This window comes from Plectropomus leopardus, chromosome 15 (assembly GCF_026936395.1).
Source record: "Plectropomus leopardus strain MGB_pleo_1.0 chromosome 15, ASM2693639v1, whole genome shotgun sequence".
NCBI lineage: Eukaryota > Metazoa > Chordata > Actinopteri > Perciformes > Serranidae > Plectropomus > Plectropomus leopardus.
In genome coordinates this window covers 7,047,156-7,060,738 of record NC_142190.1, presented here as the reverse complement: position 1 = coordinate 7,060,738, position 13,583 = coordinate 7,047,156, and the positions used below count along the sequence as shown (strand labels likewise).

The 13,583-nt window shown below is 37.3% G+C and overlaps 1 protein-coding gene across 2 annotated transcripts in view; it reads left to right on the top strand.

Annotated features, from left to right (window-relative positions):
* Nucleotides 1-1,986: 1,986 nt before the first annotated feature.
* pof1b (POF1B actin binding protein) overlaps nucleotides 1,987-13,583 on the top strand; it is a 36,984-nt gene continuing 25,387 nt past the window's right edge. Inside the window, exons 1-2 of one of the 2 annotated variants that reach the window (XM_042499018.2) lie at nucleotides 1,987-2,592; nucleotides 7,848-7,913. In XM_042499018.2, coding sequence (XP_042354952.2) covers nucleotides 2,278-2,592; nucleotides 7,848-7,913 — 381 coding nt within the window. In that variant the 5' untranslated portion in view covers nucleotides 1,987-2,277. Of the gene's footprint in view, nucleotides 2,593-7,847; nucleotides 7,915-13,583 lie in introns of both variants that reach the window. The other variant, XM_042499019.2, reaches the window with a different exon arrangement.

Below are 13,583 nucleotides of genomic sequence, written 5' to 3'. Positions count from 1 at the left end.
ATATTTATTTATTATTTAGTTTTAAAATATATAGGCCTACATATAATATGTCATGTTGTATGTTAATGCCAAATTCAACTCAACATTGCCAGGTTTTGAAGACATTTTTTAGTATTATTTAATTTATTGCATGTTTTAAAATTAAAAATCCCTTTTATCTAATCTTTCTATTAGATTATTTTGAATGAATTATTTAAAATATTTAGTCCCTTCAGCTCATTTCTGTTGTGTAAACACTGTAAATTTGAAAGATATTATTTTATTTGATGTATTATTTTATTTATGGAATACTTTATACTGTATTGTTTATTAATTATTTCTAACACTTTAGTTTCTTTTGTTTGCATATAATGTATTAATTTGAAGACACTTAATGTAATGTTAAGGTAAAAGTATAATATTTCTATCGGAGACATGAAGGACCAAACGTTTTAATAATCATAATGAAAATAAATAATAAGAAAATTAAAAATAATAATAATAATAATGCAAACATAAAATAAATACATTAAATGGGACAGGGTTTGGTTGAATTACTGGATAAATACACTTACATCAAATGACTAAAATTAGAGAAAAAAGGGAAGTGTAAATCTATTTATTTGTGTCTGCAGGTCTGTTTGTAGTTCCTATATATGTCCACAAGAGGAGGCTATTGCAACATAAAGCAGCAGCTGGTAAAACCATAGACTGTATATAAAGATTTATATATTTATTTATGGGTAAAACTCACGGATGTAGAAGTAAATGCTAATACTTTTAAATGTTGGTATTTTGAGTTCAGCGTATTTATCTAATGACCCAACCAAAATCTTTTGTTAAATGTTATCTAATGCATTTATTGTAAAATAATAAATCTTTTTATTTGAATCTATTTCTATTTTATTTTAGAATTTTGATATATTTATTTTTAAAAACGACAGCACTTTTGCTGTATTATTTTTCAGTCTTTTATTCCTCACTTTTAAGAATAAATATATATGTATTTCTTTAATTCCATCATTTTATTTTTATTAATAAAAAAGTGTTAACTGTATGAGTTTACTTGTCGGCTGCTGGTTTCTGCTTTAATGCTGCCCTCTAGTGGACACTAGTTGGAATTACAACCTAAGTTGCAGAGTACACAGATAAAACTGTTCACAGTTTTTTCCCTCTAATTTTATTATTTTAATCTAAATGTATTCATATAATATACCAATTCAGCCCTCTTAATTTAAGTTCAACGAGTTTAGTTTTAAATTATTAATCCCTTTATTTTAAAATTATTATATTATTATATTACAATTATTTTAATTATTTGAAAAAAGTAACCTGCAGGCACTGTAATTATTTCTTTTTATTAAATTAAAGTTTAAAAAATGTTAAATGTATATACCATAATATATAAAGAATACATCATTTGTCATGTGTTAATATTACATTTTCTTCAGATTTGTTTATTAAGATCCCCATTAGCTTCTGTGTTAAACAGTAGCTACTCCATTAATTTCATTAACAGCGTTTCATTTATTCATTTATTAGATTACATGAATACACATCCAAAACATTCATACGCACAGTTTAGCTAAACACATTGCAGTACCAATACAGCAAATAACAATTAACACAAACTCAAAAACTAGCTAATACATACAGTAGCTTTGATTGATCTCTTCAAAAGTTGAGAAAAACTAACCTTAACCCAAGAAAAAAGATAGAAAGCTCAAAATCCATTTAATATCTGATTTGTCTACTATTGACATCATATTATGCGAAATTTGAAATTGAAAAAAAAAGCATAATAAAGAAAGAAGGAATTGAATGTTTTGCGTGTTGATTGAAATCCACATACAAACATTTTTATGAAAGGACACTGATGATGGACACACACACAGTGTTATTAAAGAGCATTTTGGAGCGTCAAATCCACCTGCACGTGGGAGGAGCACCTGGAGTAAGCCCTCCTCCGCACGTTTTTTTTTTTTTTTGTTTTTCTCCAAAGAGCGATCAGGTCTTACTTCCTGCAGCTGAGAGTCTCTTCCCTCCCACCTCCTGAGCTGTACTCGCCTGCAGAGCGTCTTCCCCGGTAGTTTGGCTTTCCTGCTCCTGGGTGAACTGTTTTGACCGGACTTTTCACGCCAGTTTGCCCAGCAGAAGAGGACTTTAAACCGGGGCGACTCAACTTTCTAGCTACCTGCGTGTTTTTGTCCCGCGGCGACTTCTCCACTTCAAACTTTCTGCTATTTTTCGTTCACTCTCGGTTTCGTGGGGGGTCTGAGCTTCTCCTCTCCGCCGAAGATGTCTGTCGCGAGCCACAAGACGACGACGACAACCTACCGGACCGTGAACGTGGCCTCCCCGGAGCCGGTGGCCAGCACGTTGATCCGGACCACGCCGGCGTCCCCGTTGCCGTTAGCGGTGAACAACTCGTATGAGACGGTGCGGTACCTGGTCCCGGTGCAGCAGGCCGTCCAGCAGCCGTCCTACATCTTCATGCAGCAGCCTGTGGTGCAGCCGATGATGTCCCCGGTGTACCTGCACAGTGTGCCTCACCTGAGCGTCAGCAGCCAGGGGTCCGCAGACCTCCTGTACCAGCAGCAGAGCACCATGGAGGTGAGCCCCAATATTCAGCTTCCTAATGCTCGGTAAAACTAGGATTATAATCTTTGGTTTTCCTCTTCACAATAACAGAATGCAGGTCAGAATTCATGTTATTTGCATAATGAAAAAGTTAAACTAACTGAACTAACACTACAGTGATATTGACAGACAACACCAGTAAAAAAAAAAAAAAAAAAGAGACGAGAAACTGGCGTACAAACTGGTTTAACTTATCCATCAAACACCTGCAGGCCAGTTGGCTTTCCTCATTCAAATTTTGCACCATGCACAAACAAAAAAAAACACCGCCCATGCTTTGACAAATATCTGTTTAATGTTCATGTTGACCTCATAAGCAAAGATAAAGTCAACTTTTTTTTAATTTTTAGAGTTAATATAAAGTAATTTCATAGCTTTATTTTTAATACTAAACCTCTTTAACCCTTTTATTTGTTTATTTTAAAGTTTGCATTAAACCCTACATTTCAAGACATCGTTTTGTTTATTATATATAGTCCATATACTTTGGAGGCAATCTCTTATGCAAAGTTTAAGTACATGAGAAAATAGGACATACAATACTCATATTATTCAAACTAAACAGACCTTTGCAGGTGTAAATAAGTCATTTTTGGGCTCTTATAGGCATTATGATTTGTACCTCTGCTGTGATCAAATGAAACTTGGTGTAAGATGAATGAGACAAGCTGTAATAATGCGAACTTCAACAGTTCGATGGTGGTGTCCATGTTTATTTTAATGAATGAAATGGGGTGCTTGCTGTTTCAGTGTACACCTTTCATGTTTTTCTGTCCCTCTTCACTTCGGTTGCTTGGTGTTCACACGTGTCTGAACTGCCTTAAAAGCAGCTTGTTTATTGGACAGAGTTTGGTGAGAGGTTGTGAAGGTTGTAGCTCTAGTTAAATATCAGCATCTATCTCTAACTGCATCTTTTCCCTACGACAGTGTGTACATAGTTAGTGATTACAGGTCACTGGTCTTGGTGGTTTCTGAGTCTGTCAGTCACTCGTCAGCGTTAGTTGTTGGAGCAGGAGAGCGGTCAGATGAACACCAGCAGCATGCTTTTCATAAAGCGATGACTTATTCATTCTGACACTGCGCTTTGGATTTTCACAGCCTGTGACCAGATTAAAGTAGGTGAATATGATGGACAGAAAGCTGAGCTGAAAAATCACACCGTGTTACGGAGCACATTACACCGAAGCATTAGGTCAGACGGTCATACAGCCAAAAACATAGTAGTTAGGAATAGTTTTCCCCTCTTTATATTATTTTAAAATTATCCTTAAATTGGGCATACTGCATCTTTTTAATGTGATTAATTATTTACCGATTACACTTTGAAATATCTAGAAAAACAGAATGCCCAATGGTCATCAAGATGGCCTTTAATTTAACGGTTTAGACCATAAAATTGCAACTTTGCAAATTGATCTTAGTTGCTGCATATCATCTTGAGATACAATATTTAGTAGATTAATTGATAAATCAATGGACAGACAATTTGTGGGCGACTATTTTTATATTTAAGTAGTTTTGAGTCACTTTTTTTGTAAAAAAAAACCCCAACAAAACAACATTTGCTGTTTCCAACCTTTCAAATGTCTCTTTATTTTGTTATATGATAGTAAGCTGAATATCTGTAGGTTTTAGACTGTTGGTCAGACAAAACAAGACGTTACCTGCGGGGTGGCAATTTTCACTATTGGTTTGTTGGTTTGTTGACAAACCGATTGTTCGAGAAAATCAAAAGCATATTAATTATTATTTTCAGCCCTAATGTCGTCCCTGTCCTCGTGTTTCTTGTTTGTTTTGACTGCTGTCAATAAAAAGGCTAAAGTAATCTTAAACAGAAAAACACAGACATTAGCTATAGTTGGGGCTTGTTATCAAATCAGTATTTTCGTCAGTACTGACTGAAATGTGTCTGTTGTCTGCAGCTGTCAGATATCAAACTTTGGCATCCGATGCCTGTTCAGATTCTTTGTCTTGTTCACTTTTTCGATAACCAAATACCTCCTGATTTCATCGTTTGATTTCATATTTTGCCTAGTGTTGACTGTATTTTTCATGGTTAAGTTTTTGCACATCCGATTATACTGTAAACACTGTTGTTAAAGGGAGGCGGGTATTAAAAGGGAAAAACTATGTCATGGGTATAAAAACATGAACCATTAATTGTGTTTTAAAGTTTGCTTCAGCCAGTATTTTCCCTCGTGATAGAATGAGCTCTGATGACGTGAACATCGTCTGTTTTTATCACTGAAGGATTAAGAAACTCTTGCTGATACGGCCCTTTGCCAGCTGACTAAGCGATTACTGCACGCTGTCTTGCTGCAAAAACATAATGCGGCATTAACAGTTTGACTGTCCTGCTGATCAATACAAACTGTGCTGCAGGCCTCAGAGTTTGTTAATTGTTAACTTCTGACTCTTTCTCTTCATTAATTAGGTTTTACGAGGCACCAGTCTGGGTGTGCACCTGCTGAAGTCTTTTCAGCAAACTCTTCCCTGTTCTGCTCTGATAAATCACTTCCTGAAAACCTTCCCCTTTCGCCCTTAGGATGGTTTACACAAGGTCTCCGCTGTATGCTGAAAGCATTTGAATAATGTCTTTTTTCCCCACACCGTCCTCCTTCTCCACGTCTTTGATAAATATATGCCTTCTCTCTCTTTACTCAGCTCCTGTTTTCATTAGATCTCCTTTAGTGAGTGCAGCAGAATATGTCAGGAGGATTTCCTCTAAATCTCCCTCCTGGCTGCTTGTTTCCTGATAATTTACGGTTTCGGGTTTGGCTGTTTGAGTCACTGCACTCAGAGCTGAACGCACTTGACGTGTTTGATAGAGCTGTGGTGCCACACCCGGTCTGACTCTGCTGAGGTGGCGCACCCTCACATATGAAGACAAACACATTCTTCCACCTGACTGGATCACCACAGCTGAATGAGACTGCAGTGATCAGAGCAGGGCTGGGCGATACAGTCACAATCATTTTTTTCATATCAGTCAATATTGATATATATCTCATGATATACATGAAATCACTATTTCTGTCAAGCTTAAAGGTTCCCTTTTACTCCTAAGTGAGATATGAAGATATAATAAGGTTAATTTTGGTTTAAATATTTATTTTCTGTCAGTCAACATGACAAATATACTGAAGAAAAGGCATCACCAATTTCTGCCTGCTGACCTCTTAATTATTGGGATTTTTTTAATCATCACTGTTATCCATAGATTAAAAAAAAAAGTTGATTTTCTGACTTCACAGCTCAGTAGAAATGTAATCAAATGATAATTCAATAACATTTAGTTAAGTGTTTTGGATTTAGAGGCCAATCTGCTGGACTGATCTGTGTTGATTTCACGTGGAATTAAGCCGATAAACCTCATCTTACCTCATCTTACCTCCTGGGAATTTATTCTGACTGTTATTGGCTCTAATTCAGCTTTCGGTTTTTGCTCATGCCTTTGGTGTGACATCAGCGCGCACAGACAAGTACCAACATCCTCTCCGGAAGCAGTGCTGATCCATATTAAATGTGCTACATGGCTTTTAGCCTTGAATTTTGCACATTTTTTAAAAGGTCAATTCAGTTTACAACAAGAAAAATATACTTTCAGTTAGCTGAAGTCTGTAGTTGACATCAGAATCTTTTTTTTTCAGTAGTTTTTCATATTCAAGGAATTTGCCTTGTTGTTTTGATGCAAACCAGTAAACAAAGTAAGGGAAAATAAAAGCAGGCATGAGTAAAAACAAATGTAAATATTTAATAGAAAAAACTTTTGGAAAAAAGCACAGTATATTTTTTTTATGAAAAAAAATTAAAAAACTGTTTTGTGCAGTAATGTGCAAAAGATAACTGTATAACTTATAACAGATATGTGCAATGTACCTTTTTAAAAGACCAAAAAATGTGTGTCAAGGTAGCCTAACTCAGAGCAATGGTTCTCAACCTTCTGACCTTCTTCAGAAGCAAAAAAAAGAAAACGATTTCCACCCAACCCGCTCATTAACAATAATTGGGGAAGTAGCCAATAAACAGGATCCATGTTGCATTTTAGTGAAGTAAATGTGAGCATGATGGCATCATCACTCTTTTTTTCCCTTCAGAAATTTTTTTAATTCAAATTTGTTTAATTTCATATTTGCCCCCTTGTAATCAACGTCACACCTCCACACCTCCTCTTTGTCCCCCGACTTAACAGTCTGAGAACCACTGGCATACAGACAGATGTGAGGACGTTATTCTGACATAATGACATCGTGGTCGACTTGAGACCATCATCATTCTTATTTTACAAAATTCACCTGGCTCCCACCCATCTGATTCAGAGGTGAAACATGTTTTTACAGCTTTTTTAAGTTAAATGATGTCTCCCTCTTCAGTAAAAAGCAACATTTCTACCTCCATCCTGCATAATACATCACAGTCAGCAGTTTGAAACACTGGGCCAACATCCACTGTGTAAAATATGGTCAGTTTAGTTTGTGTTGGACTGATGAACGCAGTTGCACTTTTGACATAATTTGAGACAATATTTGCCTTTATGTGTGGTGTTGCCTGCTGTCGGCCAGCTATGGTTTGGCTTCTGTCATTTATCCATGTGTATTTTAACTCTTAATGTTATCTTATTTGCACTTTTAGATTGTTTTTTACTGTGTGGAAATGAATTGAACTCTTTTTGCAAACTTGCCTCAAATTGCCAATGCAGGGATGAGTTAAGTATTTGAATGGAAAGTGCATCAAGTTCCAATCCATTCATTATAAAAGGCATCAAAGACTCAAAGAGTTAGTTTGGGCTGAATCAACATTTACATTGATTTGCTTTAGCTTTAACATTTTAAATAGGAATGCGAATCGTAAGCGCTTTCCTTAATCAGTTATTGGTGAAATTAACAATCGATTACCTGTTATTAGGAAGAAAACCATAAAAACTTTGCTTATTTCAAACAATACCAAAATGCATTTTTTCTTTTCAATTAAAGCAACAAATTGCATACACTTTGACAGCTTAGCTTAGCCTATCAATGAATCGAAAATTCACATTAAATTCTTAATGACCGATTAATCGATCATTGATTAATTGTATCATCCCTAGATTTAAAACATTTTCTCAATCTAAAGGATACAGATGAAGCCATGCGTTGTGTTTGTGATGCTAAGAAAGAAACTGATTTTTGTTTTTTTTCCAAATCTGAATGTTTCTTATTGTTTCTCTTCTCCTTTGTCCATTATTTCAGAGCATCAGCGGGAAGTCTTCATCAGTGTTCAGCCAGTCATCCAAGAGCCCCGAGCCGAGTGCTGAGGTCAGGACACACACACCCACACACACACACACATACACACGTGTACACAAAAATCCACACTCACTCCCTCATGAAAGCCTTCTTTTTGGTGAAACCCTCCGTAAACTCTGGCAACCACACAAGTATGTGTCCTTCACTTAGTGTCAACCTATTAAGCAGAAGCCTTGTTAAGTCTTGCATTGCTTATTTAGTTAAGATCAGCTTTTTCTCATCCATTTTACTTTGTGTTTGTTTCTGAGATAACACACACGTGAGAATGTCTGCAAACATCGAAATGACAGATGCAAATAAAGTTGAGGATAAGCGTTAAAAAAAACAAACCTCTAATCTCAAACAAAAACAAAAGTTTAAGTGTAAACCCCTCTGACAGACCCCTGAAGTCAATGACTTTTAGCAAATGCAACACGCTCCCAAGAAAATGAGTCTCTAACTTGTCGTAGCAAGTTGCTGGTAATCTGCTCTCTGAAAACATCAGTCAGGTTGATAAGAAGAGCTTTGAGAGGCTTCTTACGTCTGCACTGCATTTGATGTTGTTGTGATGAACTAGAAGTAGAAAAGTCTTTGTACAGCTGAAAAGTGAACATTTTCTGCATATATGCGTTGTTTCTACTGCATTTCATGTGTGAATTAGTTCACTAGTGGAGTCATAGTCAAAGGTGGTGTTGCATTGGACTACATTATGGCCAAACATCAAAGACCTGACAGGCATCAAAGGCCGATTGTTGCGTCGCCCCAAGTAGCCTGTGTCTCAGCAAAAAGTTGAAGCTGAACACTTTGCAACGGCTGCAGCCAGTGGCCAGCTAGCATGTATCTGCCCTAACCAGACAGCGGTAGTCTTTATTTTTCATCCTAAAAAGGGAAAATGGAAGACCAACAAGATGGATTTAAGACTTAAGTTAGCCAGTTTGCGCATTAACAGCACAACCTGTTATTGAAAGAATAAAAGATATTTACCGTGCGCTAGCAACCAATAAATCAAATGATCACAAACCGTTTCTGCTCAAGAGCTCTATGGCTAAATAAATAATCTTACTTTATATTACAAGTTTGTTTTTTTTTTTCAATCTCACGCCTTCTTGACTCTAGTCATTTGTTTGCTGTTTCTTTTGTCTCTTCTCGTGCACTGAGCTGAGTAAATTCATCTATCAACGATATGAGACACCTGTAAACGTAATGCAGTCCAGTAAAACACCACCACTGACTACAACCTCAACGCAACTGTAAATATAAAGTTGACGCCGAGTTTATGGAAATCTGAAAACACACATTTTTTAACCAAATGTAGCTCAAGTTCAACTCTAGACGTCGTGGCTGTTTTTACTTCTGTGCTTTTAATTTAAGCTGATGATTTCATGAGCGTTAGAGTGAGAACAATATCTGGATACCACAGTGACAAGTTTTCCATTTTAATCCAAGCTGGCAGTGAGGTTTGTGCCTCGGTGCCAACTCTCCCAGCGACTCACAGTTTGAAGTACAATCTTTCTGCAGTACGTGGAGCTGTTTCTTCAAGATGAGAAACTTTCAGAGGAAAATTGCAGATGGGATGTGGGGTGTGGAATCCATCTGTTGCTTCAGTGCAGACACACCCACCAGCATGAAACCTCAACATGGGAACATTTCGGTGTGTGAAAGTGCAGTAGCACAAGTATCTTCATTATTTTTCAGTTTTTTGTATGTCAGCCGGGGGCGATTCATGTATGCTCTCTTAGTGTGCAGCTACGCCCTGCTGCCACATTCACACTCACAACAACACTTTGTTCATAATCACAGGAGCAGCAACTGTCGCAACTCTGACAAACCATTCAGGGTGGGTGTCACTGTGAGGTGTGTCCAGCCGCTTTTGCTGTGCGTACGTGCATTCCTTTGATTTGAGCCTGCGTGTATATGGCTGTTGTCAAAACAGGGAGGTTCTCTGATTTACAGCCGCTGTGTCGGCACTTTGATGCCGTCTGCCTTGGCCTGACATGAGAAAGTCATGCATACGTGCATAGTGTTTGTAATTTGATTTTTATTCAGTTGTTGGAGTGACAGCCTTATCGGCAGTCCATCAAAGAAGGCGGTAGTCTTGAAATACCTTTTAGCTCATGTGCTCTCCCAAATTAATCATTTCATTTTATCACCTTGATCACTTTGGCAGCAGTTGTTGCCTTTGGGCTGGAACTAATTATTATTTTTATGAGTGATTTGACTGGCTAGCTTTCCATTTAATTGTTAAGTGTATAAAATGTTAGAATATAGTGTAAAAAACCCAAGGTAACATCAAATTCCTTTTTTATCGCACAACCAGATCCTCAAAAACAATAAATGTTAACAATCATAAAATAGAGAAAAATAGTGCATCTGCATTTTATTTTAAAAAAATGCAGCTCCTGTATTTCAGGTATTGCACTTGGCCATATTGCAATTTTGATAATATTTTGATTAATTTTGCAGTCCTACTGGTTGAGAGAGCGCAGGGCTCCGCGAAAGCCAACAGCCTTAACTTGCAATGTTAATGAAAGTGAGAGATAATTAGTGTATCCACCCTGTAATTTGGTTCTGCTCCCAAATGTGAAGCCTGTCTGGTCATTAAAGCTGCAGATTAACCGTATTTCTTTCTTAGTCTCTGTTTTCCTCTGAGAATCGAACCTTAAAATACGTTGAGAGAAGGCCACCGCTGCCTCTAATCTGTTTTGGCTTCAGCTGTATCTTGAGAAAATATTTTGGGCTGTGAGACTACTAGTCAGCTTTTCTCAACAGTGCTTTCGGTTGATGCTTTTATTGTTTGGGGAGGACAAAGTCAGATGAAACTAGTCATCAGAGGGACTCGTTGACCGCACCCCTCTGTGTTTTCCTTTGGGAATGGAGAAGGAGTGTTTTTCTGCTCGGTTGGGATTCAGTATTTGTTATTTATGTTTAAATTGATCATTTGTTAATTTTTAAGACATCAGATGTTATTTTGAGTCAGTGGTCATGTCGTCCTGTATGACCTCTACACTTAGGAAGTTTGGCTTCATGAATAGAATGGAGAAGTTTCTTGTCTCACAGAAAACAGACCCACTGTGGGGTTGAAGTGCTAAAAATGTGTGTGTGGGTGTTGGGATGGTGGGGGGACAGGTAAAAAAAATCCATTGCTGCAGTGTGCAGTGACACCTGAAGTGTGAGGCTCTGCTGTTTGATTAGTGACAGACACTCACTGACCTTAAATGATACTCTGATTACACGTAGACCCGCATTTCAGATGCAAATACACAAATTAATCATAACTGTGGACCCCAGGAAGAGTAGCTGCTGCTGATGTGGTAGCTTATGGGAATCCAAATAACCAAATAACTGGAGTATCATTCGCACCCCTTACTGAGGAGCTAGTGTGGCATGGTGGGTACCACTGGATTCTTTTAGTTTCACATGATACCAGTATCATCGAACTTGGTGGTCCATTTTCTAAGTCCCAAAAAAATGTCTCATGTGTGAAATAGACTGAAAAAAAAACATTGGGGGGCGAGAATTTTTTTTTTCTTTGGGAGGTAAAAAAAAAATTGGAAATTTGAGTTTCAGACAAGCTCCTGTTTGTTATGACCTGGCTCTTAGGTTGGACAAAAAGAGGCAAGATTAAAAAATAACTAATAAAATGATTTTTTATCTTTTCAAAAATCTCACCCCCAATTTTTTTTCACTCTATTTCACACATGAAAAAAACATTTTTTGGCTTAGAAAATGGACCACCAGAAAAAAAAACGTCTCACTTGCCCTCTCAGGGCTTCCGTAGAGTCTCACCAGCGATTAAAAAAAAAAAACGCATTATATACGGACCTTAATCGATTGTGATTAACGTATTATCGCTGACAGCCCTAGAAAACTTAATTGCTTTTAAGAAGATGTACATAAAGATCAATGGAAAGAATTCATGTTACGTAACGCACCCTGCGGCAACCACGTGTAGATTTGGAGGGTTCCCTCCTGACTGTATCAAGCCATGTATTACTGCATGTTGTTACTTTTCAAAACAAATGCAAAACTACTACAACCAGATAAAAGCTAACCGTCTCATCACCTGCAAAGTCTTTTCTGTTTTCTCAACAATTTGACAAGACCATCAAGTTCACATTCTGTCATAGCTTCAATTAAGTACCTTGTCATGCTCTTGAAGTCTTGCCAACAGTGACTAAAAAATATGTTGCCAAAGCCGACGAATGACTGATTAATAGTGAGGATCAGTGATTGTTATCTGAGCGGAAGGTGTGGTCATTTAGCAAAGCCAAAAACCGGCTTTGGTTAACTGATTCTTCTCAAGCTCAGACTCACGGTGTGTGTAGTTGCAAGTTGTACAAGAGGCCTGCGGAGAAAATACATTTTCTTGAGTGAAACCTTGATATGAAAGACAAACACATGCTTAAATCGCATTATATTTGTTCACAGCTAAATCTCTATTAAACACTGCCTCTTGGATATGGCAGATCGAGGAAGAAAAATCAGTTTTAAAAATGTTGAATAACCTGAACACCTGCAGCTGAAGATTTAACCTCTAATTTAAAGATTTAACACACACACACACACACACAAAAGGGGGCTCTCAGAAGTGTTTTATTATGTATTTGGACCGTGACACAACATCATTATTAGTCAGTCAGCCCCTGTCTGATTGGTCGACACATTCCTCGCAGCTCAGCTCTGCCTGCAGCTGTACAGGTATGTACAGGCCGGAGCCACAACTCTATATGTTAGATATGCATCACCTGACACAGAGGGGTGTGATTATTTATTCTGGTGCTGTAAAAAATGGATTTCATACAATAACAGACGAATTACATTCAACAGACCTGAGGCTTACCTGTACCTTCATGGGCCTCTATACATAAACATTTAAATACCACAACATTAAGACCCTTATAGAAGTTCCATTGAAGGGAAGCATTCATGCTACAGCATACAGTGATTGTTTTTTTAAAGGCGTTTTCAACTTTAGAGCATCAGTCTGTGTTTGACCTCCTGTTTCAACATGACAATGCCCCCGTGCACAAAGCCAGGGCCACGAAGAGATGGTTTTTCCAGTTTGGTGTGGAAGAACTTGACAGGCCCGTACAGAGTCCTCACCGAAACCCCATCCCAGCTTTAGGGTGAACTGGAATAGGGCTTCATCTAACAATTTATTTTCACTATCAGTTAGTCTGCCGACTTGATTTATTTTTTTAATTGCGTAGTCTAAAAATCAGAAAATAGTGAAAAAATGTGTGTTCAATTTACTAAACTCAAAAGGGATGTCTTTCAAAATCCATAGATATTAATTATACAATAATTTAACAAGCTAAACACAGCAAATTTTAACATTGGAGAATCTGGAACTAGATATGTTTTGCTTAAAAATGACAATGAAATGACAATTTCACTGTCATCTGAATAGTTCTGTTTGTCTTTTTTGATCAGCAGCTGCTTTATTTTAAAGTTTAACAGCACTGAAAAAATGACATTTAGTCTAATTTTTTGTTCATCTGATCCAGTTGGTTCAGTGAAGGCAACACTGTTTTTGGTACATCTGATGCTTTTCTTTTTTTTTTCTTAAGACGTCTGTTATCATCGTGTAAACAATCAAATTCGAGTGGATCAAAGGTCAAAGCCATTGTGTGACAAAGAGAGGCGTTGAGTGCTTTTTCTTGAGGAAGCTGAGGTTCAAGTGTGTTGAGCCAGACTGAA